The 26551-nt window shown below is 37.1% G+C and overlaps 1 protein-coding gene across 1 annotated transcript in view; it reads left to right on the plus strand.

Moving 5' to 3' along the window:
* Positions 1-2163: 2163 nt before the first annotated feature.
* Positions 2164-26551, plus strand: part of LOC122808382 (alpha-tectorin-like) — a 182503-nt gene continuing 158115 nt past the window's right edge. Inside the window, exons 1-2 of the mRNA XM_044079347.1 lie at positions 2164-2284; positions 11928-11989. Of these exons, the coding sequence (XP_043935282.1) occupies positions 2164-2284; positions 11928-11989 (183 nt within the window). The remainder of the gene's footprint in view (positions 2285-11927; positions 11990-26551) is intronic.

A 26551-nucleotide genomic window follows, 5' to 3' on the forward strand; every position in this document is an offset into this window, starting at 1 on the left:
TTCACCTACAGGGCACCTACAAACACACACACAACAGATTCAGCCATGCAACATAAAACTCATTTTGTCTCACTGGCCATGTGTTGGACGTAATTGTACCTTTGACTTATATTAGCCTTATAAAGTTAGACAGTTGATAGCAACATTTCCCAACTTTATTGTGAATGATCTTGTGAGGGTTGTGAAATCCAAAACTGTAAAATGTATCATTACTTTTTAACTTCTCTCTTAACAATTTTCCTTTACAAATGTATGAGACATGCAGTGATCATCAATACTTTTGAGAGGTATGACTGTGTGAATCTTTGATGCCTGAAGCAAACTACTTAATAATGGGCTCATATAAGTCAACTACATCTCTGCTGTCACATGTTAAGCTCATTTTGTACAAATCTCCCACCTTTTACTTGCTTACAGTACCAAGTAATGAAATCTAAGGATATGTCACTCATTCATATTATTACACAATACACTCCAGGTTCAATACTTACCTTGTAAATGTAGCAGTTCCAACAGTCTTAGTTCAGGGCTGACTCTGTCTGATGCAAATAGTACACAGGCAATACATGGGGAGGTAAAGGTTATGACAGTTGCCTGGCATCAGAGTTAGTATATGTATGTGCATATGAGAAAGCTTTATGTCCTCATGTGGCAAGTATGCTCTGCATTTTCTCTTAGGCAATGCAAAGGAATATTGAGCGCATGCCTATGTTTGCCTACACCCACAGCAGTTGGTGGTTCTCCGTCTGACTCCTCATCTGCATGTGGCTGTGGTGACCTTGGCACTGGTGGTGGGATGTGCGCTCCTTCCTTTTTCTGATCCTGCTGAAGCTTTTTTCTCAGGATTATGTTGTGTAGCATGGCACATACTCTGAATATTTCAGTGCATATCCATAGATTGTACTGCAGGGTTGCTCCAGATGTATCTAAGCACCAGAACTGCAGCTTCAGCAACCCATACATACACTCTATGATATTTCTGGTTTGAGCATGTTTCTCATTATGGCATTCTTCAATGGGTGTGTGTGTGCATTTCTGATGAATGTCATCAACCACTGTTCCAGTGCATAGTCTGCATCCCCCAATAAATGACCCTGTGGGATATCCCCCCTAGCGAACATCTGATACAGTTGGGAGGTGTGCCAGATATGTGACTCATGGCAACTGCCAAGATGGCTAGCACACATGTTCAAGATGATTCCCAGTTAATAGAGTTGAAGCAATTTCTATTTATGCAGAGTCTACCATGTTCCCTGGGTGGTGCCTTAATTTCTATATATGTGCAATCTGTTGTACCCAGTACTAAACAATAGCATGCTACATGGTTGAACTTCTGCATATTTCTTACCCTATCCTTAAGGGTACAAGGAAAATATATGTGATCACTGTCATGTTGGAGCATAGCATTCAGGAATTAATGTAGGATCCTGGATGCTGATGCCTGTGATACCCCCAGCATGTCCCCTGTGGGTCTCTAAAAAGTACCTGTAGCTAAGGTTCTAAGTGCTACACATACTTTTGTCTCCACTGGGATGGGTTCCCCTCAGTTTGCCATGGCTCTGTGTTGAGGACAACAGAGGTTGCAGAGTTCCTGTAGTGTGTCTCTACCCACCCTGTAGCACTCTACAATTTCCATATCACCGTGCAGGTTATGATAAGTTAAATGCAACCTGAATTCTCTTCTCCTTCTTGACCTTGGTCTATTAGCAGTAGCAGCAGCAGCAGCATGGACTTCAGCCTGTTACACATACAAATGAATTAAAGCAAAAGCAGCCCCTAACATTCCTTCCATGTAGAATAGTTTCCATGACTGTATTCCAATAGATTTTATAATTTGCAGGCAAAACTAGCACTGAGTCTACATGGTTGCTTTATAGTTTGGGTGAATAGCTCATCCATCTTGGATTGGTTGATAAGCATACAATTCAGCTGCTTATGCTGTAATTAGCATGTTACGGTGTTTACCTTTTTTGTGTGGCAGTGCACACCACTTACTGAATTCAAAACAGTTTGCTACCATCAAGCTCATGGTGTGAATGGACCATGTAGGCTTTATTGAATCTGGGAGAGTATTTTGACAACAATATTCAAAAAGAATGTCAAATGGCTAATGTAAGTGAGGAAGAAAGTGAAATAAATGTAACTAAACAAGGGTAAGGACTAATGAGAGAAGAGATTCAGATACAAACAGAAAAGAAGTACAGTCAGCAAGTGAAGAAGAGGAAGATGGTGACTCAGAAACAGAGGAAGAACAGGAACAAAAATAAGTTAAATTTATTGGAAGGTGGGTGATAAGGAATATTAAAAAAAAATAAAAACAGCAGGAATAAGGTGCTAAAAGAGAAAGGTATGATCCAGGTATTTCAGGACTAATTATGAACAGTGTAAGAAATTAAATGAGAGGTATAGTGGATGTTGAATGGTGCAGATAGACAAACATGGCTGCATTATGTTTGTTGGATATAGCATGTGTTAAACAATAAAAAAAGAAAAAAATGAAGCTTTATGAGGAAAAAAATATTTATGGTCAGTACAATAAAAATGTGTTCTGGGTTAGTAGTGTTAATTAGAAAAGATAAAGTCAAAACAAAACCAGGTGTGCATGCTAAGAAGAAATCTACAACCACAATGTGTAGTAGATAAGTGCTTTTGTTCCTTTATTACAGTTAACAGAACTTCATCATTTTGATACCAGGAAGGGTGATGAAATATAACTTGGGGAAAATGGAAATTGTGTGAGACTAATAGTAATATATACATATACAAACATGTCAGATACAAAAAATGTTTGAAGAATTTAAAAATAGCATATGACTGTGAACATGTCAGTCATAATGACTGGGGACTTTAACTTCAATGAAAAAGGAACAAATAACACAAGATGTAAAGGGGTAAAAGAAATGACATGATGTGGAAACTTGGGGACAGAAAAAAGAGAGTGGAAGCACAAAATGGGGAATTTTTAAAAAGGGTGACATGAAGTAAGAGATGAGGTAGAAGAAGGAGTTTTTTAGATCATAAGTGATAATGAAGAAATAATAAAAGAAGGAAAAATAATAAAATGGTTAACGGGATGCAAGTAAAAAGAAAGAAATTATGGTAAAGGTAGTAGACTACAGAAAAAGCATATGACAATGAGAGAATTTTTTAAAAACCTGGACACAACGATGTGTTATTATTTAAAGAGAAATATAAAAATACATTTTGGAAGTAGAGAGAAAATGAAAGAAGTGTAATATGGAAACGTTGAAATATTCTGAGAAATGAATGGAAAATGGAAGTGATAGAATAACAGAAATAGAAAAAAGTGTATGAAAAATCTAAAGAAAAAATTAAGACAACTGTTTTTAGAGGGGAAAAAGGAAGAGGTTTCTCCTATTTAAGAATGCAGGTAAACAAAAGAAAATTAAAATGGATGGATTGTTAGATGATAATGGGTTAGTAAACATAAACAAGAAGACATTATATGAATTGCAGAAAAAATGTAGAAACTGTATAAGAAGGAAGACATTGGAAAAGGAATGTGGAAAGTAAATAGCATTTTAGATAGAGGAAAATTAAATTCTGAAGAAAGAATTTGAATGAAAAAAATTGAATTATGTTATAAATGTAGGGAAGGAAGAATCAGTACCAGGCTTGGATGCGTTAAGTTATAGATATTACAATGGTATGAGTATAAGAGAAAATTAAGTATTTGTAAAATAAAAAGTGAATTGTTACATGAAGGAATAAAAGATGAAAATATATGCTTTGAGGATTAAATTTATATGGAAGAAAGATGATAAAAAGTTAAGACTTGGAGGACAACAACACTGATCAGTATTGATTACAAAATCTTTATGAAAATAATGCAGATAAAATGGGGATCATTTTGAAAGAAGTGATAGGGGAAGAGGTATATGGAGTAAAGGGAAAACAAGTAAAAGTGTTAGTAATAATAAAATAGGTAACATATTGCATTTTAAGGGGCATGAAATGTAGGTTTCTTGCACATGAGATAGCAGAAGCATTTGATTCAATGTGTCACAAGGCAATGTGGGATATTTTATGAGAGTATGTGTTTGGGAAAAAATAATTAAAAATATAGAAGTGCTAAGAAATGTCTTGGGTAAGTTCTGGTAAATGGTTGGTGAAAAAAGAAGATAAAAGTTTAAAGAGGGGTGAAACAAGGTACCTGATGAGTATCTGTTTATTTGTACAAGTAATGAATGTAATAATGCAAACATTAACTGGTGACATGCCAGAAGCAGGAAGGGAAATGAAAATAGATGTAATAATACCTGTATATCTTTTAGATGCACACAATTTAATTATTGCAACACAAATAGAGCATGGGTGAGGAAAACTGTGAAAAGTATGGAAATATGTTTAAGTAAAGCTGGATTAAGTTTAAATAGTTCAAAATTAAAAATGTTTGGTGACATAAAAAGATAAATCGAATGTAGTATACTAGTAATGAAAAAAATATATTAAGAATTAGATGTAGAGGAAGTGGAAAAATAGAACAGTGACAAGCTGTGTGCGTGCGCGCGCGCGCCTGTGTGTGTGTGTGTGTGTGTGTGTGTGTGTGTGTGTGTGTGTGTGTGTGTGCGTGCGTATAAAATACATATATATTTTGGGAAGGGTGAGATTCTTGGGAGTGTATATGTTTCCTGGAAAATGGAAATAAATTGGTAGACATTTTTTCCATTTTATTTGGGGATCAAGACTCAGTCTAGCTAGGTAGGGAATTGGATATAACAAAAACAATAAGATAAGAGATTTAAACTGAAAACAAATATCCAGTTATTAATTTGGCATCTGTGCACCTTTTTGGGGCATTCAAACTCTGAAGGAGAAGGAAGGGTAGCTTCATAAAGAAATACTGTATGTGAAATTTGGCTGAAATAAGAAAAGGTGGTAGAGTTTGTGGAACTTGGTTCCTTTATTTATCAGAGCTGCTGAGAACTTGCATGTTTTGAAAGTTTATTAGATTATTACACATAAGATTTGGTATGTGAACCAGAAAATGAAAGGAAATAAGTTCAGTGATGACCCTGACGTTTTTGAGCTTGTTTAACTAACATGCAAGTATGTTAACTCACCATTTTGCTTGATGTCTAGCAAATGTATATATTTTAAATCCTAAATTTTGAAGAAATACAAGATCCCTTCCTACATTTCCATGTGCAGAACTGTACCACATGCATAAATACTACCATTTTGTATGCTGTACAGCCTTTGAGAAGTGGGTAAACGCATAAGAAAGATTTACCCTCTGCTGGGGTTCTGCAACATTAGAATGGATATGAACAATGGTGTATGGGGATAAAGGCACGGTTTTATAGTCAGTAGTAGTACAGTCAGAGCTGTTGATGGGAAAAAGGGGACAACCATTGTTGGTGCAAAGCATTAGAGGATACGATAATCAAAGCCTGACTCGTCTTCATTGCATTACATGTATTGAATGTTGGTATTACATTTATGGTCATAACTAAAGCACTGTAGGACTCATCATGAGGCATAAACTGTAGCAGTCAATTTCCTCTATGTATTTATTCTTTTGTTAGTCAACCAAAAGTTGAGGTATGCAAGAATAGACACTGTGACACTGTGAGCAGTACAAATTGCTCCGGATCAATTAGCTGATTTGTACCGCAGTACTATGTACTGATTCACAGTATTACAAATTTCCTAAAAGGCTCTCCTTACCCATGAATTTGCATGACTATAAATCAATCCACTGTGCAGATGGAACAAGTATGTGCAGAGCACCTAGCACATATACTATAATGCCAGAACCAATATGAACTCAGCATACTATACACACACACACACACACACACACACACACACATACACAACACACACACACACACACACACACACACACACACACACACACACACACACACACACACACACACACACACACACACACATGCACGCACATGCACACATGCGCACATATGCACAAACACACACACAGATGCAAACACGCACACACACAGACTCCAGCTTTTCATTAACAGTATGGACACACTCATACGCTGCCCAAGTGTTAAACCCACACACACATCCACATACAGCTCTCCTTCTAATACTCAAACAGCCATATCATCAAATTTCATTTTTAGGAGATGAAAATAGCAAAAACAAAATACCCGAACAGCAAAGTTTTCCCAGGGCAAGTAAACACTTGCCCAAACTTTAACGAAACACACACTAGAGTAAATAATACCCACACTACCTAATGTGGGGGGCTTTGCTCCCCCAAAACTATATATACAAACTCTGGGATAACACTACAGTGTACAAAAGAGCATATCGAGCAAGTTTTTACTTGCGCTGGGAAAAATTTGCCATTCGGGTATTTCATTTTTGTGATTTTCATCTTGCGAAAATGAAATTCGATGATATGACTGTTTGAGTATCAGAAGGGTATCCACACACGCACACACACACACACACACACACACACACACACACACACACACACACACACACACAAACTCTCTCACACACACACACACACACACACACTCACACACACACACACACACACACACACACACACACTGGCACACCGACCTGCACATGCATGCACTCTTATTCACACATATCATGGCTTACCTCCATTGGTTATCTGTGAGGAATAAAGGCTGTACTTCAGCTTGCACAGATTCTCACCATTGGAAGACAGAGGTATGCACCATAAGAATGCATACTATTCTTATCCCTTTAAGAACCCTGCCCTGCATTGCACTAGTGTAGTTTTGATGTCCACAAATCCTAATCTGTGCAAGGACTATAACTTGGTAGTGCAAAGAGATGGTCATTTACATAGATCCATCACACAGAATGGTACATTTGCAAGTGATGCTCCAAACCCTACTGTCTGGTACACACAGTGGCAATTCTAGGCAATAAAGTAGGAAGTATTTATATCAGAAGGATCTTGTGAAGCATGACAAACAGCCTGCACTTGTCCTACACACTTTGAATATTACTCGGAATACCAGCTGAAGTCTACCACATGCGTGCGAAAGAAGGCTTGCCCCCTGCAAAATTCTCCTAAATTGGTTTCTTCTTCAAATTTTACCATTGTGTATTGCTTTTGGTGAACTTTTGAGTTTACTGCATAATGATGTTTTGAAATGTAGTGCATCTAATTTCAACAATCATTAAAATACTATAATAAGAAACTTGAAGCAATATACATATATATATATATATATATATATATATATATATATATATATATATATATATATAGGTGCACTTCACATTCTTGAAATACTGAAATCTTGAATTTCAGTATATCAAGAATAAAATATCAATAGCCCAGTTGCGCGAAAGTCCACATAGGCGAATCCGGAAATGTCGAATCAACAATTGTGGTGGTGCGCTGTGTTAATGGATAGCTGGAGATTCAGGTTAAGTGTTTATATGTTAAGGATTTTGGGTAAGGATTTTAGTTTATGTTAGTGTGTTGGGAAGTTGTAGGTGTAGGTTACAGTATGTAGGTAATAGTGTGAGTGTGTAAGTGTTGAGAATGGTGGTGTCTCTATGTATGTGACGTATGTTTGTGTGAGAGGAATGTAGGGTGTGTAGTTATGGGTTTAGTGTCTTTGTCTTTTTAGTGCGACCTCGGAGTTAGTATATATAAGTAGTGGGGGTGTGGTGGGTTTGCCGCTCTGCTTATATGTAGGGAAGGTTCCTGTATTTCTGTTGTTGTGTTTTATTTGTTTGTTGTAGTGTGGGGAGGAAGGTGTATGTATGTTTGTTTGTGTGGTGAAGTTTGTATTTAAAAGTCGCAATTTTGAATTTTGTGCTTTTGGTATTCTGGTATTTTGAATTTTCGGCTTTATAGTCTCGAGATACTGAAATTCGAGATTTCAGTATTTTGAGATTATAAAGTGAATATATATATATATATATATATATATATATATATATATATATATATATATATATGCATGTGTATATCAATATATGTGTTTAGGGTAGGGTAGGGGGTTGGCATAATTGTTAAAATTTTTACCTCACAGATGCAAGGTACAAGGTTTGGCACTCACCCTGACAGGAAACTGGTTCGACTTAAAATGGCGTGCAAGGGCAGCTAGCCTAGTACGTACCTACATACTTATGAAGGTAAATGTATTTCCTTTCCTACTAACCTGTGCAACTTGGACCAATGGATGGGAAATCAAAAATTCACCCTTGGTCTGATGCCTATGTCTCTGATGGGCAAAGGCAGTCAGTAAATCACCTCTTGTATTAATGAAATTTGAAGTTCGCATTTCAGTTGCATGGCTAGCCTTATAAGGGTCCTATTGGTCCTTAGCCTAGTATATATTTATGAATCTATATACAAAAACACACACTTCAATTAGTTTGTAACTCTCTAAAAGTCTGAGCACATTATTGAAATGAATCAAGGAAATCTAAATTTAAAAACAGCTGGAGAAATACTTAGACATGCTGCTCTTTTAGGTATTGGCCTAGATAAGTTACATAACTTATTGTATGCTTTTTCCATGTATAGAAATGCCCAGATGGACTGTTTTCTCATATTCAACATCTTCTCCACTATCTGTCTCACTGCAAACGTAGTTATATCACACCCTGACAGAATCAAAGTGACTTTCTCCCATCTTACTTTCTACCACTCTGCATATTTGTTTATCTGTTACCCCATCTAGCATTTTTATAAAGAGTAGTAGCAGTTGTGGCTATTCCAATTGTTTTGTGTACTGACATTAGAATCTTTATTATCTAGTCACCTGTGATATGACTCTCTTTCTGTCTCTCCATACAGTGATAAGTGCCTTTAGCAACTATTTCTCCCTTAACATACACAATATCTTGACCATATCTGGTGTGACTTCAATTGATCCTGCCACTTTCCCTGACTTCATACTTTTTCCAGGTTGAGTTCTCCATCCTCTTTCACTATCGGCTGTGGGGTTTTCTTCATTCAGAATCTTCTTGAAGCACTAATTCCTTCTGTCATTAACAGTCTCTGGACTGATGAGCAGATTGTTGATGGCATTCCTTATGAACTTTCATTGTCTTTCACACACTGTCATGTAATCTTAGATTGTTTGCACTGTCATTGGTTTATAACCTAGCATGCTTAACTACAGGCTATATGCTAGCATAAGAAAGTAGAAGAAAGAGGCCTTCTGTTTCTGTGAAGTGATGAGGTTGTAAAGAGCAATGCTGAAATGGTATGATATTGTCCTCATAGCAAACTGTGAGTGGCTGGAAATGTTAAGGAGTACGGTCACCTCGTTAATACCTGTTATCTTATTACTTAGGTATAGCTTCTTTTTTGAAAATAGTATCCACCTAATAAAAGTATATGTCATGGAGAATGTAGCCAAAAAGCTGAATGGCAGAGCACTGTAACTTTCTAATAATGTAAGTAATACATTCTTTTTTTCTTCTAACACCATGTACAATTGACAGCCACTATTGCCATTTATGCCAACAAAATCCTTTAAATGTGAGATTCAAGTGACTGGCCACGGTAATGAAGATTTTTTAAGACTATTTATTCAATGCAGAAACTCCAGTTTCATTTGTAGAAGTGTAAGTTATGATTTCAGCAGGTGAGAAGGTGGGAAGGAGCTACACATTGAATGCTACCTACAGTTAAATATTTCACAGAATTAGCACAGATAGCCAGTATCAGCTATGGGAAACACAGTGAAACAGCTGAATAAAATATGTGGAAGACAGGCCTGAATTTTACTTATTAATTGTCATTAGTGGAGAGGGCTTGCGATGATATATTTTTCAGGACATGATCACAAATCATCATGATTAATATCAACAACATACTGCAAGACAGTTATAGCTACTTGTCATGCTAGCAAGAAAATTTGCCACATACTGTATTTAGTATGGATGCTCAGGCAGGAAGGTTAACAATGTCAGATGAGTTGTATGCCACTTCTATTCATCCTGATGTATTATCAGCATACAATTTACACTTATCAAACAATTAGCATGATAATAACTTCAAGAGAAGTGCTGCAGATAGACACAAAGTAAAATAGGATATCTATAAAATTAAATAAAACAAGTAGTGAAAGTGTTTTTGGACAGCTAAATTTGAATGTGACACAAGACATTTTTTAGCCTTCCCATTACCCAGAAGAACAAAAGTTCTTCTTATATTAACGAATGAAAATGCTCAAATGCTGGTTTTGCCTGTGCTTTTCCTGCTAGCTATGGAAGTTTGTTAGTTGTAAGTTTTTTATTTCTTCCTTTTTTTATTTTTATTGGTTTTAATACTATTTCAATATTTATTTATTTATTTATTTTATTTATTTTACATTTGTTGACCGGGATAGTCCAACTGCATATATGCCCATTTTCAGCAGATGCCCGGGGAGAAAAGCTCCAAGATAATAATACACATTGAACATTTAGTAAATGCTAGTTTCAAGCAGATTACAGTCATTAGCAATACCAGCATTTAGCACATATAGTACTAACTTATTATAAAACACTTTACAAAACATAACATTATTTTCAAAGTTATATATACATAACATTACATTCAAGTTTAAGACACATTGAGCAGCAGTTATACAACTGACCCTTCCTGAAATGGAGTGGTAGAAAAAAGTTAGAAGTAGTTGAAGGTAAGGCACCTAAGAAATACAGAGGTCACTAGTCGGGGTTAGTGCAAGGACATACCCAATGAGATTTGATGTATTTCTTGAGTTTGTTTTTGAATCGAGTTAGTGAGGGTTCTAGGGTTAAGTCAGCTGGGAGTCTGTTCCATGTTTTTCCAACACAGTTGGCAAACAGAGAGTCCCCAGCTGAGTAGTTGGATTGGTATGTTTGAACTAGGAGTCTAGTGGATGATCACAGTGGCTGGGTGCTGGTGTAGGGGCTGATAATATTTTTTAGTGCAGGTGTATTTTCTGGTTGGTAAAGGACTTTATGTGCAGTAGGCTAGGCAGTTCAAGCCATCCTAGGAGATTTAGGTTGTGACAGTGCATCTACAGTTGCTATAATCCCATGTGCCTGTATATGTGCATGCATATATAGAAAGGAAGAAAAAAATGACAGGAAGAACTATACTTATATCCCTTATTAGTACTTTTACATTATTTGGGTGGCAGTTGTAATGTGCGCTAGTAATGTTAGCATGTGCTGGTAATGATAGCATAGCTCTGCTTCAGTGGTGCAGAGGGTAAATGGAACAGGTTTTGTTAGGACAGGAGTAATCCTAGAAGCTTGTAATTCTCTAGACAAACTGAAAAGGGGAACATTTTTACTTTTGCTGACCAGAGTTGGAAGATGACCTGAAACTCAAAAAGTATTGCCTATGCTTAGAGAGAAAAAATGCTAGACTTCATTCAGTTAGCGATCCAACAAAGTGGAAAAAGCACTTTCCCAATGTTCCCAATGTTGCTCAAACTTTCCCAGGATGGTAAATAATAGTTACATTTCTTTGCAATGGTTCTGCTCTAATTTGTATACAGTCCTAAATAAGAAACTGAATAGGGCATCTAGGGCTGAACGATTAACAAATACAAAACTCATATTACCTGCACACTTATTCCATCTTCTTTAATTTTGCTTCCTTATGTTTCATTTTGCTCTACTGCACTTAATTAGAAGAGAAAGCAAACATACCTTAACTTTATATCACATCTGTAGAACAACATATTATTGAAATAATATTTGCAACGTTTAACTGGCAAATTTTAATGACTTCTGGAGACAATCTTTGGAAGCATGAAAATGAATGCTGCTATAGCATGATTGCTATGGATGGGGCCCTAGAGTAGTAAATAATTTTCAAATTCCAGATGTCTGAAACATTTTGCCTGAAAAGAAGAACAGTGAGCATGTCAGCTTTTTGACTGCTGCATCTTCACTTGTTTAGCTTTTTCTTCCTTTTTCTTTTTTCATTACTCTAGATGTCATTGATATTTGGGGGAACATTTCCAGATTTGCTAAATGCCAGATGTTAGTGAAAAAGGTGAGACTTTGTGCATTTCATTTTACAGGTATGCACATTGTGAACATTACAGATAATATTAAGTATATGACCAACAGGCTTCTGTGCAATGAATGAATTCACTGTAACAGGGATTTGTGGCTACATGAAGCGAGCACCAAAAACGAAAAGTAGGAAACAAGAAATGTTTTACAGTAACCTGTTGCATAACTGTTAACATGGTAAAAACAACAAAAAGTGTTGGAATTCCTGATATTTCATAGTCAGTACAGCACAGACGGTGGGATAATGCAACTCTGGGGTGCCAGCCTTAAGACAGAAAGAAAAAGAAAACCTGGTGCCATCTATGAGTTCTGGTGGCTGGTGGTGATGGAAGGTTGAGAGCTATGCCATAGTGTATTTGCAGTAAGACATAATATAGAACTATTGGTACTTAATTGCAGACTGTTCATCATTTGGCAATTACCAAATAGTGCAATCCATGAGGTGTGGGAAAAAAGAACAGAAAATCTAACAGGTAAAAAGGGAGTGGTACCCACATCGGCAGCAGCTGTGTTATAATTACTGGCACATGCTAACATTGCCAGCACACATTACAACTGCTGCCTCAATAACAGAAAAGTGCCTTCTTTTTATTTTTCTGCTTTGTGATTTGTTAAAATGTGAACCCCAGTTTGTTACTATGACAATTACCAGTTTTGTTTCATGAATTCCTGCACAGGAATCATGGAGGACCTTAACACTATTTAAAAATAAATATGTACTTGGCAATCACTTACTAGAAAACTTAGATCTTCTGACAGATATCTGCTCCTTACACCCATCTCTTCATTAATGATAGGGACTTTAGTCACACCTTTCCTTTTAAATGGAATCAGTTCTCCTTTGCTGTCAAGCCATTCTCCAATCAAAATGTTCCCCTCTTGCAAGGTTACCCTGTGGTATTTAATCGTGTATATTTTGTCATGTGAAAATAAGTGTGGAGGGCATGGAATTGTTTAGTATTGAGATGCACCTCAAATGTAGTCACCTATAAAATATAATAGTCACCTAGATAATGCCAAGTGAATCTAGAGCTTGTATTAATATAGCTTTATGAGTGTAACTGTAGACTGAAGTTCAACCGAGCATTCCATTGCATACAGTTTTAGTTTAGCTAAATCAGTGTGCAAGTCAAACTGTAGCAAATATTATCTTTGTGAGTGAATGTATACTTATGTAGGACCACAGGCAATTTTTGAAGATTCACCTGGTAAATAGTTCGAGATCAAATTTCTTTTTTTTTTTTTTTTTTTTTTTTTTATTTCATTTAAAACAATAAATAAACAAATCAATTATAAAGCAAACAAATAACTATTTACATAGGTTGACAGCTGATCAATACATCAAAGTTATACATATCAACAACAATTAATATTTTTTGAGCAAGTCTTTAACTTTAAGCCAAGGTTTTTATGAATGTATAATATTAGAAGTTCTCATCTTTATAGTATGCAATTAACTACAGCAAACAATGTTTGCCATACTAATAAATTCAACAACAGAGTAGATAACTTTACTTTTCAAATTTTTAATAATTACTTTTTTTGGCTATAGCAAGAATAGACCAAAGAAGAGGCACTTGGGTTTTTGGAATTATCTCAGGAATCTGAGCATTAAATAAAACTAAAAATTTAGAAATATTACATCTATTTGACCATAGAGCTTGAATGAACTTATGAATTACTTTCTAAAAAGGGGAGATGACTTCACATTCATATACCATATGTGCCCAATCAGCTATTGTTTCAGAATCACATCTCTAGAATTTAATTCTATTTGATATATACATAATTATATATTTTTAGAAGTGACAAAAGCAATGTGTAAAAAATTCCAAGCGAAAAGTTTCCAATATAATGAAATAGTTTTATTTATATATTTTATTCCCTCTCACCAACTTTTAAACTACTTCCGCGCCTTTTGTGCAAAGGTGTTTCTTTTTTTTGATGGTAGGAAATGTCAGCAATGGCAGAGGGAAAAATAAAGGAAAAGAGCATTCAGTGGCTGTAAAACTGATTTAAGAAAGTGAATAAGTTCTGAAATATAAGTGTATTCTTTTGAAAGATGAAATCTGTAGATACAAAAGGAAATAAAATGAAGAGGAATCCATAAATCTACTGCTTGAAGCTATAACTGATTGTATCTCATGTGCTGGCAGGTCATAAAAAGTTCTTTGGTCTCTTGTATCAGGTTTCCTTGCTGCACAAAATGGTTTCTTATCTCCAAGATAGGAACAGAGAGCAGGAAGAAAAGAAAAGAAGCCAGAACTATGACCCAATGAATTCCAGATGTGACAGACTGAAGGAATGCAAGTTAAAGCTACACTTCTCATATTAATAGGTTTGAATCATCTATCTTGCAGTAGAACTGTAAAGAGTCTACCTACCCGGTGAAAGTACCCCCAGCAAACAAATCTTCCTAACTCTTCCATAGCAAAGAAACTTGCCAGCCTGCTTAGGAACCCTGTTCACTAGGAGGCAAGAAAGTACATGTTATTCTAACTTAACGGTAAAGCTGAACATTTGCTTATTAACTGATGTATGTATGTAATTACGTGACCTAGCCAGGCTACCCAGCAGCCATACTCCCCTCCCCTCCCCTTACTACTTATAGGTTTCCTTCTCCTTGGACTGTCTTCTGCTACTAGTTTTCCCTCTGCTTGTGTTGTCTCCTGCAACTAGTTATTTTCAGGAGCCTTTGCAAACCCTGCATCATCTATCTCTGTTCTCCCACTTCTACTGTAATATTTCACTTTGCCCACTAGATGGCACTCTAAACTAGGATAATTATTAATACTGCCATCTTTCCCCCTGTTTTTAACTTGTTTAAAGTGTTAGCCCTGAGCAATCTAAAGTAGACTAGGAACTTTTTCTTGCCCATCCTTTACTCCTCATTCTATCTGCTACTTTTCACTGTAATTGCACTACGTTATCTATTTCCTTTCTCTTCCCTGTTTTCCTCCCTCCATGCCTACTCTTTCCAACTACAGTACCCAGTAGTCAGCAGCTCTCAGATTGTTTTTTGCTGAAACTTATCAGTTACCTGTTCTACCCACTCCGTTCACCCTGCAAGCTCACTCCGCTACCCTACCTTACCCTCAATTCCCACCCACTCCAGTACACTTAGCTTTATTCTAACCTTGTATCTCCTCCCCTTCCCCTAAGCCAATCCAATTCTCTACCCCTCCCCCTCCCAGCATTCATCAATTAAGTAATCCCTCCCCATCTCTATCCCTTTCTAGCCTGCACTCTCAACCTTACTCCTTTCCTTTTCACTAAATACTCAACTATTTCTCCAGCTTCCTGCTCCACATTTAATTTCCTACAATTAATTATGACTCCTCCACTACCACAAACTTCCCTCTTCTCCTCTATAAGCATTCTCATTCTAATAACTATTTTCAATGCAACCTCCTATTCCTATTACAAACTATACCCATCCTTTTCTCCTCCCACCTCTTCCACTCTCCCCATCCTCACCCCATCACTTCACACTTTCACAATATATCCCCCTCACTACTTCAACATAACCCTCTTTACTATTTTAAATGAAAATTTCTAAGCATTTCATTAAAGCCTCTTATAAACGAAGTAAAATTATCAGTCCCACTACCTCAAACTGCAAACCAAAGGTCCTGCTCCATTCTTCCTCTAATTGGCTAGTCCTAGCTGGAGATATTCACCCCAACCCTGGACCCAAGACTAGCAACAGTCTCATTCCCCCTATCTCTGCAAATAACACCAACCACAAATACCTCAAGCTCATTGCCATTAATGCCCAGGGTATAAAAAATAAAATAGCTCTCTTCCATGCTTGGCTAAACCATTCTCTACCAGATATAGTAGCAGTCTCAGAGACATGGCTGAAACCCCACATTACTGACTCTGAGATTGTACCCCCTGGCTGTCAAATACTCAGATGCGACCGACAAAATAAAAAAGGAGGAGGAGTAGCCTTAATCTATGACAGCCTACTGAACCTCTGTCCTTACCAAAACCCCACTCCTCAGTTCAACAATGCTGAACTACTCATAGGAATTCTCAAAATGAATAACTATGAGTACTTGTGTGAGGGCCCTCTATATTCCCCCTGGAGATAATACTACCACTCTAGAAAACATACTCCTATGGACCTCAACTAACATTAAGCTTGAGACATACATATTAGGTGATGTGAATATCGACTGGAATATAATCAATAGCAATAATCCCTCCTTATCTATCAATCTATTTAATTTCACCCAACTAACAAATGGCATTACCAGACCCAATAGAAACAATCCCCCAGGCTCCACTCTGGACTGGATATTAGTCTCCCATCCTAATAAGATCTCTCACTTCCTGACACAATGAGTGACCATCTCCCAGCCTTCATTCACTGAGCTATACACTACTCCCCTCACCAACACCCATACACTCACACTCTTAACCTTACAAACTTTAACCCTTCTATATTCTCTGAAACCCTTAAACTAACAAATTGGGACATCCTAAAAACTCTTCCACTAGATAAGGCCTTAGACTTCTTCAGTACTACCTTCCTAAACAACTTAAACATCCAAGCCCCACCGAGAAAAAAACAAAAAAAACCCACTCCACCCCTTGGCTAACAAAGGACACCAAATCACTTATGCTACAAAGAAACAAGACCTGGAAACTTCACAACAAAAATAAAGACCCTGCTGCCCTCCTTAAATATAAGCAACTCCGCAATCTCACCAAAAAGCATGTTACAAATGATAAAAAATCTTATTACACCAGACTCCAGGCTTCCCACTCCAAAAATCCTAAACAATTCTGGAACTCCATCAACTCTCTTTTGCACCCTGGTACCAAATCCAATCCCTGTCCTGACAACAATAACTCTATAGCTGAACTTACTAAGACTTTCCCCAACCACATCTCCTCCCCTCCTCCAAATCCCACTTCCCCTTCCTCTCCTCATTCCCCCACTCCTAATCCTCCCCCCACTTTTCATCTAAAACCCATCTCTACCTCCTACATCAAAAAGCTTCTTTCCAAACTTAAGCCATGCTCTAATGCCCCCAATATCCCCTCACTCTTTCTCAAGCTAGCTGCAAAAGGTATCGCCATCCCCATCAGCATTCTCATCAATAGATCTATCTAGGAATCTTATGTCCCCTAATTATGGCGTGCTGCCTTCATCTTGCCCCTCCACAAAGGAGGCAAAAACAATAGCATCTCTAACTCCTGACCAATAGCCATTCTTTCCCCAATTTCAAAAATCCTTGAAAAATGCATCCACCTGCAACTCATGCCCTACTTCATCAATAATCAACTCCTCACCACTACACAACATGGCTTCTGTCCTGGCCATAGTATGATAACTGCTCTTCTCTCTTTTTTAGACATAGTTAAGCATGCCTGGGACTCAGGAGAAATTGTCTCCACTGTCCTTCTCGATCTATCCAAGGCATTTGACACTGTCTCCCACACCCATCTTCTGAATAACCTCTCTAACCTCAACCTCTCCCAAAACTCCCTTACATGGTTCAGTAGTTATCTCTCTGACAGATCTCAGGCTGTGAAATGGTAAACTGGTACCTAAACCTTCCTTCCTACCCCAACAGGGGTTCCCCAGTGGTCTATACTTGGACCAATGCTCTTCAATATATTCATCAATGGTTTTCACTCTGCGATTCCTAGCACTCAAATAGTGCAATATTCAGATGACTCCACCTTAGTCTGCTCTGTTCTTAGCCTTCCCGAGCTCCAGGCTAAAATCCAAGCAGCCTTTACAACTACAGACAACTGGATGCTTCAAAACTATCTCTCCCTTAATGCCAACAAATCCAAAATACTTATTTTCTCCCCCTCAAAAGCCCTCCCTCTCAACAAACAATCCTTCAATATCATCACCAATACCAACTCCACTATTGAAGTTGTTCCTTTTGCTAAACTTCTTGCGGTTACCATGGATGAACACCTGAAATTCGATACACATGTCCAACTAAATATTAAGAAAACCCATCAGAAACTTGATATACTATACAGAAACTCTCACTTTTTCTCTCTCTCTCTACAAGGCAAACTCTTGCCACTACCTACTTACTACCATCATTGCTGTATGGTGCTCCACTACTAACCAACCTCTCTTCCACCATCTCTGCTAAACTAGAAACCTGTTACAACAAAATCTCTAAATTCGCTACTAAATCCAACCACTCCTCCCACCATTGTACCTCCCTCCATCTGCTAAACTGGCTAGAGCTTCCCAACTACCTTGACTACTTCCAACTGACTACAGCCCACAAATTAATCTTTAAACCTACTGCATGCCCTGCCCTAGCAAATATCTTACCATTTTCACACCTCTTAGACCCCTAAGATCTGCCCAACAAAATCTACTTCCTGTATACAAACCAAAACGTCCTGCTGGCCAGCTTCTCCTATCCTTTTCCCTAGCCAAAAAATGGAACACTCTCCCACCCCCACTACAAATCTCTAAAAATTTTGAACACTTCAAGTCTCTGCTCCATTCCTACCTCTCTCATAACTAGAAATGTAACTGTATTCTACCTACCTAAACCTGCTATTGTCTCCTACTCACGTACTTCCACATCTACCTCTACACCCTGCTGATTTTCCTCTTCAGCTGCCTCTCTCTGAACCCAACGTAATATAACAACCAAACCTGAATGTATATAATGTAAATACTGTACATAGCTTTCTATCTCTACTCTTTCCTAGATGATGCTAAGTTAATTATCTATGCTATGTGTGTACTCCACTTTTTCTACAAAACAACTGCCTCTTTCTCCTCCATACTTCTGCCTCTCTCTGCTTACACCAGAATCTATTTCTGCTAAACATCTACCTCCTTCTCTACTGCTCAGCTACCTCTCTCTTCTACCGCCACTATCTTGAATGTATACATTGTATACACAGTACCGTACTCCATTATTTCTCCCACTTTCTACAAAAAAAAATAATTACTACTATCTTTCAAATTTTCAGTCTTTGTAACTACCAACAGGAAACGTTACAATTTGATAGTTATTAGTATTTTGTTCAGATTATTCTGCTGCCTCAGTTCAACCATATGCTGTACAAATGGCTCTCTAATTAACTATGTCTGTATGTCATAAAGAGTGCTCATCTTTTATATTTGTAATTCACTACATCTCTGTATATAATTCTATGATTGTAATTGTAAGTTTAGATTTACTTCTATGTAATGTGGAGCTTTTCTCCCCAGACCTTCACTGAAAACGGGCTGCTTGAGCCCAGTGGACCTCCCCGGTCATCAAGCTGGAAATAAATAAATAAATAAATATTTTCTTGTATTTTTCAGAGAAGTCTTCATTATTAATTTTTGAGGAGTAGTCCCAATAGGAATTATCTTAAGTATGTGAAATCTAACTTTAGAATTTTATAAATTTGTGATAAATATGATTTATTTTTCATTGCGTTGTTACTGATATTTTTTAAGAATTCCAAAATGTTGGGGAACAATTTCTTATCTAGGTTAAATATATTATTAATCTCTGTGCTCATAAAGTTTATAAATAGTTGAAAAAATAATCAGTTCTCAGAATCTTGATTGTATTTGGTCCTTAAATTTTCAGCAGTATATATATATATATATATATATATATATATATATATATATATATATATATAGTTCTAGTTTACATAACCGACACTGCAAAACACCGACAACACAAACATCGACACCACATAATCGACAAACCATAAACACGAAACCTCACATGCCCGACAAACAAATAACCGACGGTCCACAAACACGAAACCTCATACGCTGCACACACCACAATAACAACAATCAACTAACAAAACACATCCCCTGTCTAAAAACCACACACACAACACAAGCACACCAAAATCCTCACAAACCCACACTAAACCTCACATACACAACTATCTACAACCCTAACCCAAACCCTTACCCTAAGGTCCATCACTATCGCACACTCAGCTAACCCACGCCCTAACCCTAACTCACTTAACCCACCCGTAACCCAAAAATACTACTACCGCACACTTACCTAACACAGGCCCTAACCCTAACTCACTTAACCCGCCCCTAACCCAAACACTATCACTACCGCACATTTACCTAACCCGCGCCCTAACCCTAACTCACTTAACCGCTAACCCAAAAATACTACTACAAGACACTTACCTAACACGGGCCCTACCTAACTCACTTAACCCCCTAACCCAAACACTATCACTACCGCATTTACCTAACCCAAGACTGACCCTAAATCACTAAACCCACCCCTATCCCCACAGACCGTCAATATCCACACTTACCTTACTCGCACCCTAACGTCCATCACCACCGCATACTTACACAGCCTTTTTCCAAGTCACTATCCTCGGTGTCTGTGTTTTGATCCGTAGTGTCGGTCTTCCGGATTGTCGATCTTCTGGCGCTCGCACATTCGTTGTCAGTGAAAGCAGCTGTCGGTTATGTAAACTAGAACCATATATATATATATATATATATATATATATATATATATATATATATATATATATATATATATATATATATATCAATACAATTTATGAAATGGTGCCATTATATTAAGTTACTTTGTTTTTTCAATACTTGCATTTTGTTGAAGTTACAATTTTCTATGCAGTCTTTTGCATATGTAATTTGAAACATAGGAAATATTAAATCTTTAATACACTGGTTAGAATATATGAACTTTTGGAAAAAGGAAATAATGTTATTTAAATAGAGAAATCGAGAAAAGGGTGTAATTTCATTTATGCAAAAATCATTTATAATTAGATAAAACTATTAGGGACTATTTGTGTATTACTCATGATTTATGTATTAGTTGTTATTAATATTTCTTAATGTATTTGTTTCCATTTTGAATCATAAGATGAATTTATCCAGAAAGCTATTGAATATCAGATCCTATTCCACCATTATCTCAACCTTTTCTGTGCCAATAAAAGGAAACTCTTGGTTTATTAGTATGGGAAAAAAATTTAAGTAGAATATTATTTATCTTCTTCATTAGTTTCTTTGGTGGTGATAGTACTAAAGATTATAAGACAAACAATATTTAGGGAGAATTGCCACCTTAATAAGCATTAATCTTTCTTCCATGATAAAGAAGAATTTGTTTCAATTTGTGACTAAACTAAAAATTCTGAATATAACCTAGTGAAAGTTTGTTTGCATCATATCTTTACTGTTAGACATAATGGTTATACTAAGGTATTCATTTGATTGCTGTTCCAACTGAAGTTGGAATATTTTTATATGATTTTTTTAATGAATTAATAATGTATTTGTTTTATTATGGTTAAATTTAAATTCAAGATTTCTTCAAACTAACTCAAAGAACTAATTATATGTTCAAATGAATTCTTTATATATCATATTGTTAGTAAAATATCATCAGCAAAGAGTTGAAATTTTAGTTTGAAATCTTTTATTTTGATGCTATTAATGTTCTTATTGGATCTAATACTATTAGCAAATGGGACTAATTTGCTAATGTAAAAAGTAAAGGTGATAATGGACAACCTTGTGCTGTGCCTTTTTGTAATTTAAAGGAATTAAAAAGAAAAGAACATATTTTAACACAAGCATAGCAGTTATTGTATAACTTAGAAATGAATGCAATTAGCTCAGGTGAGAAATTATATACTTTAAGTGCTTTAAGCAGGTACACTTAGTTAACTGAGTCAAAAGCCTTATCTACATCCAGACTAATGATAGAAAGTTATTTTTTATTTTTGTTTGCATAGTCTATTAATGTATGTATTCTCATTATATTATCCTGCACTAGTCTATTTAAAATAAATCCAGTTTGATCATTTTTAATTAGTTTAGGTATAAGTAGATTAAAAAAGTCAAATTTCTTTGAAGTTCTCTTTGTTGAGCCAACAAAATTTATTGGGAACACATTTACTGGTGCAGGCTAGAACATTAGAACATTGCACAATAAGCCCAAAATTTAACCACCATAGAAAATTAAGAAAATGTCCTCATGGGAAGTGCTACTGTACACAACAAGCTATGGACACTGTGTAATGTAAAGGACTACAATAATTTACTTCTCCATTTATAGACAGCGATTGCCTTAATAATTTAACCTTTGTCTACATTACTAAATGCCGTCAGTTTGAACAGTGAATCTGGAAACATGGTCCTACTCTTGATGTATTTATAGTCAGAGCTCTAGCCATAGGTTCATAGGTTTATAGGCATGTACTAGGCTAATGACCCTGGAGCCTTTCCAAGCCTAGCCCATAGAAGTGCCCTGGCATTGTGCCACCATAATGCTAATGTTTGGGACTAACCCCCAAAGTTTATGGTCAGCTTTGTGTATGAAAACTGAGACATAATGATGCACTGCATCTGAAGATACAAACAGCTAATTAATGTTGACAGTTGATTCCCAAAGATTTCTTATTATGTCCTAATGAATTGACTAATTCAAATCTGTTGCATGTGCATCTTGCTTGGATTGTATTTGCTGAGTCTTCTTATATCTGAATATTTTATTGCCTGTACTGTTAGTCTATGAATGAAGATCACACTAAGATGGAAAAAGAGCAGAAAAGAGAATGCACTTTAAAGTGCATTTTATTCTTTCCCAAAGTTAGTGTGAGTTTGAGGTTAACATACATAAGAAAGAGGGTACATGAAGGTGCTTGCTATACCTTTCAATCTGCAATCATTGGAAAAGGTATAAAGGCCCTTGAAAAGTAGATCCATCCAGCCAAAAAAATGGACATTTACTAGCATAAAATATGAATACCAAATTACACATAACTTCCCCAGCTTACAGTAATGATAAAATTGATAGGAGAATATAAGCACATTATCAAATAAGCTGCAGATATTAATGAACTGTATATTTAATTTTTGTTTCTGAAAAAAACAGATGTAAGATGTGTGACCTCTTTATTTAAATGATTGTTTGCCACTAGTATGCTGGTCATCTAATGTGATTTTCTGTTTAATAGTTTCAAAAAATTATGTGAAATGGTAAATCAAGCCTGAGGATAGAGACATGCCCCCCCCCCCCAAAAAAAAAAAATAGGTACAGAATGTTGAGGGGTATATCAGGCCTGAAAGTAGATATGTTCCCCAAAATAGGGACAGTTGAGTGGTCTGATGCCTGACCCCTTCAAACCACTATTTATTGCTGCAGTTTAAGTACTTTATATTTTATTCATCTTTTTATATGTGGTTACTTCCTTGAGATAACACTGCCATGCATTTAAGTACTTGCATTTAAGTCATGAAGAAATGGAAAGTGCCTTAAAATCATAGAGCTAGTTTGCCATGAACTTTGAAATCATGCTTACTTTTAGGAAGGCAGAATGAATAAAAACACAGGCTTACTCAAAGCCTGAATATAATGATTAAACTAAAACTACTTCTGTAAACTGGATTTAGCCAGATTTAAAATACATAAACATATTTCAAATGAGTTCCAAAAGCTACCCCCCCATTCCAACTGACTGGGCACCTTTAAGTTCCTAGGTTCATCAAAGGTTACTAAACTAATGGCCCTAAAGCCCTTACAAGCCTAGCTGTATTTATCCTGCATTGACCCAATTATTGGTGGTTAGGTGAGTGACGTTTGCAGAGATAGGGGTCTATAGTAGTTAATATCGCGTCTATATCATATATTATTGAAGATGAAAAATGTTGAATGCTCAAAAGAGCAAAAATGCAGAAATTTGAATTCCGTATTATGGGAGGCCGTGCCCCCCCACACCCCCCACTAAATATATATTCCCACTCTGAGATCGCACTACAGTGAGGAAAGGGAAAATATCCCAATCTTCACTGTACTGCAATCTCAGAAGTGGAACTTTGACTTTTCGGCACTTTCGCTCTTTTGACGTTTGACATTTTAAATTTGTGATAATATGATATAGATCCATTAATATTGACTTCTTCTCTTCAGGAGGGATATGGGCACTATCCCAGGAGTGAATTTGTGGTCACCCATCCATTGATCTAGGTTGCATTTGAAGAAGGTCAGGGAGGGGCTCTGTTTCACATGAATTGGAAGCTTCAGCCAGAGAAGTGGCAGTCTCTGGGAGATGTATCTATCTCTCCAGCATGACCTGTTCATGCCAGAGGCTAGGTTAAGATCTCTGAAGTGAGTGACCGTCATGTAGTTTGATTTATGAATGTGTAGCATTTCCATCAGGGCCTCATCAGAGACTGCCCTGTAAGCCAGGCACATGTCACCCCTTAGCAACCTGTAGGAGACAGAATACAGTGACAGAGCTCTCAGTCTTGCCACATAATACTTGTTTTGTGTACTGCATAATTTCTTGCAGGGATGCCAGCTTTCCCAAAGGGAATTATAATGCATTGTTTTGCATTTAGCTTTAATCCATGGCTTTGGCTTCCATCATTTATGTGCAGTATAGTAACACATTTGGAAGACTCAATAATTGCTTCCAGTTTGCAATTGTGAGCAAACTTGGTTAGCCACAGGCCATCCAAGTTTGCTTGGACTCCTGCGAAATACATTCTGAACAGTAAAGATCCCAGCAGAGAACCCTATGGTATGCCACTAGTGATTGGTCTTTTGCTAGAGGTGATGTCACCCTCTTTGACAGTATGTGTCCTGTCGGTGAGCCAGTTGCCTACCCATCTGGTAATGTAGAGGTGAATTTCCAATTGAGAGAGTTTCTTTATAATACCTGAGTGGAAGATTGTGTCAAATGCCTTGGCTAGGTCGAGGTAGGTAGTATGCACTGTCTTTGCTTTATCCAGGGCCTTGGTGACTTTATCAAGTAAGTCAACCATGTTTAACAGGCATGATCTACCTTTAATGAATCCAAGCTGGGTTTGGCTCAGAGTTTGGAGATTACCTATGTCCTTGTTAATAACATCTATAGTGATTCTTTCAAAGGCCTGCTAGATAAGGCTAGTCAAGTTTATGGGCCTATAATTCTCAGGGCCAGTTGATGGTCCCCCTTTGTGCAGAGGGATTACTTTTTCTGTCCTCCATTCCACAGGAATATAGATGAATATAGCCAGTTCACAGGCTACAGTGATCCAAGTAGGTCTGCCAGGTCATGTTTTAAGTTGTTTAAAAGGCAAACACAGATGTTGTCTGGTCCCACTAATGTCATGTCTTTGGCTTGGAGACTGCCAAGATGACCTGCTCTCTTGAAAAATAGGCTGAGGAATGGTGACAGGTATATTTTGGGGGATGACTGGAGGGATCTGTCAGCCAGCAGGTTGGCTATTACCTCCAGTTAAGTATGGGTGTTGCTACCCACAGTCAGTTCACTGCATAGCTGGGTATTTTGTTTTAGATTTCAGATGCAGTTAATGAATGCCTTGTGATTATCCTTAGCTAGGGAGGCTATCTTTGCTTTGTAATTAGCTTTGGGGGACTTGATAAGATATCTAATTTGTTTCTTTAAGCTAGAGAAGTTTTTCTTCCTCTGATGAGCCAGTTCTTTCTTGTTCTTGGACATCATTTTTTTTTCTTTTGTTGTATAGACATTTTATACTTCGGGTCCACCAGGGCGGCATATTTTTTCTGCAAGACCTAGTTTTAATCCAGTCACTTACAGTTGATTCTAAATAACTGCTTAAGTAGTTATACAAGGCATTGATGTACACATATGCATAGGAATCCATGTTATTTGTGTTTGAGGGGGCTTTGAAACTTTTTATGTCACCACTTTGTAGGAGGTAATTTGTCTTTGAAAAAATTCTTAAGCATTGTTTAGCTTGATTGGATATCTGGTCTTATAATTACATCAAACAAGATGGCTTTATGGTCTGATCTTACCAGGGAGGACATCACATGGGGGGGGGGGGGGCAATGCTCTCCCATGTTAGTGATTACCATGTCCAGGACATTTCAGAGTCTTGGGAGCATACTGACTAACTGTTCTAGAGTATTTGCATTAACAAAGCCTAAGAATGCCTGAGCCAGCATGTTTGTGGTCATGTATGTTTCCCATTCGATGGTAGGATAATTAAAATCACCCATGAGTAAGGTGTTGGGCTGTATGGCAAGTGAGTCTAGTATGCCCAGGTATGCGGTACGCTTTTCCTGTTTCATGGTGGGGGACCTATAGTTAGCCATGATGTGGTAGAGGGCTTTGCCTGTAGTTACTTGGACATGGAGTGGCTCAAGAGAGAGTCATACTGTTTCACCAGTCTTGAGGTGTATTATCCTTAATGAAGATGGATACACCTCCTCCTTTGGCTCTTTCACATGCTTAGTTTGTGGTCTGAACATGTGGAAGGCATTGTAGTCCTGCACAGCTGGGGTGCTTTCTGCACCTTTGAATCATGTCTCAGTGGCTGCACAGATGTCAGCAACTTCCAAAGTGAAGAGTGTTTCTTGTTTAGACTCCTAGCATTAAGCAGCAGTACCTTGGGTATATCTAGAGAGGGTTTTGTTATGTTGGGAGGTTGGTGATTTTGACACTGCCTAAAAAAGCACACTAGAGGTGGCTAATGTCTTTGTCAATAACTGAAATCATGGAGGAGACAGGTGCAGACCACCCCTGGCAAAACAGCATA

Source organism: Protopterus annectens, chromosome 8.part0, assembly GCF_019279795.1.
Source record: "Protopterus annectens isolate FY-2018-M chromosome 8.part0, PAN1.0, whole genome shotgun sequence".
Taxonomy (NCBI): domain Eukaryota; kingdom Metazoa; phylum Chordata; order Ceratodontiformes; family Protopteridae; genus Protopterus; species Protopterus annectens.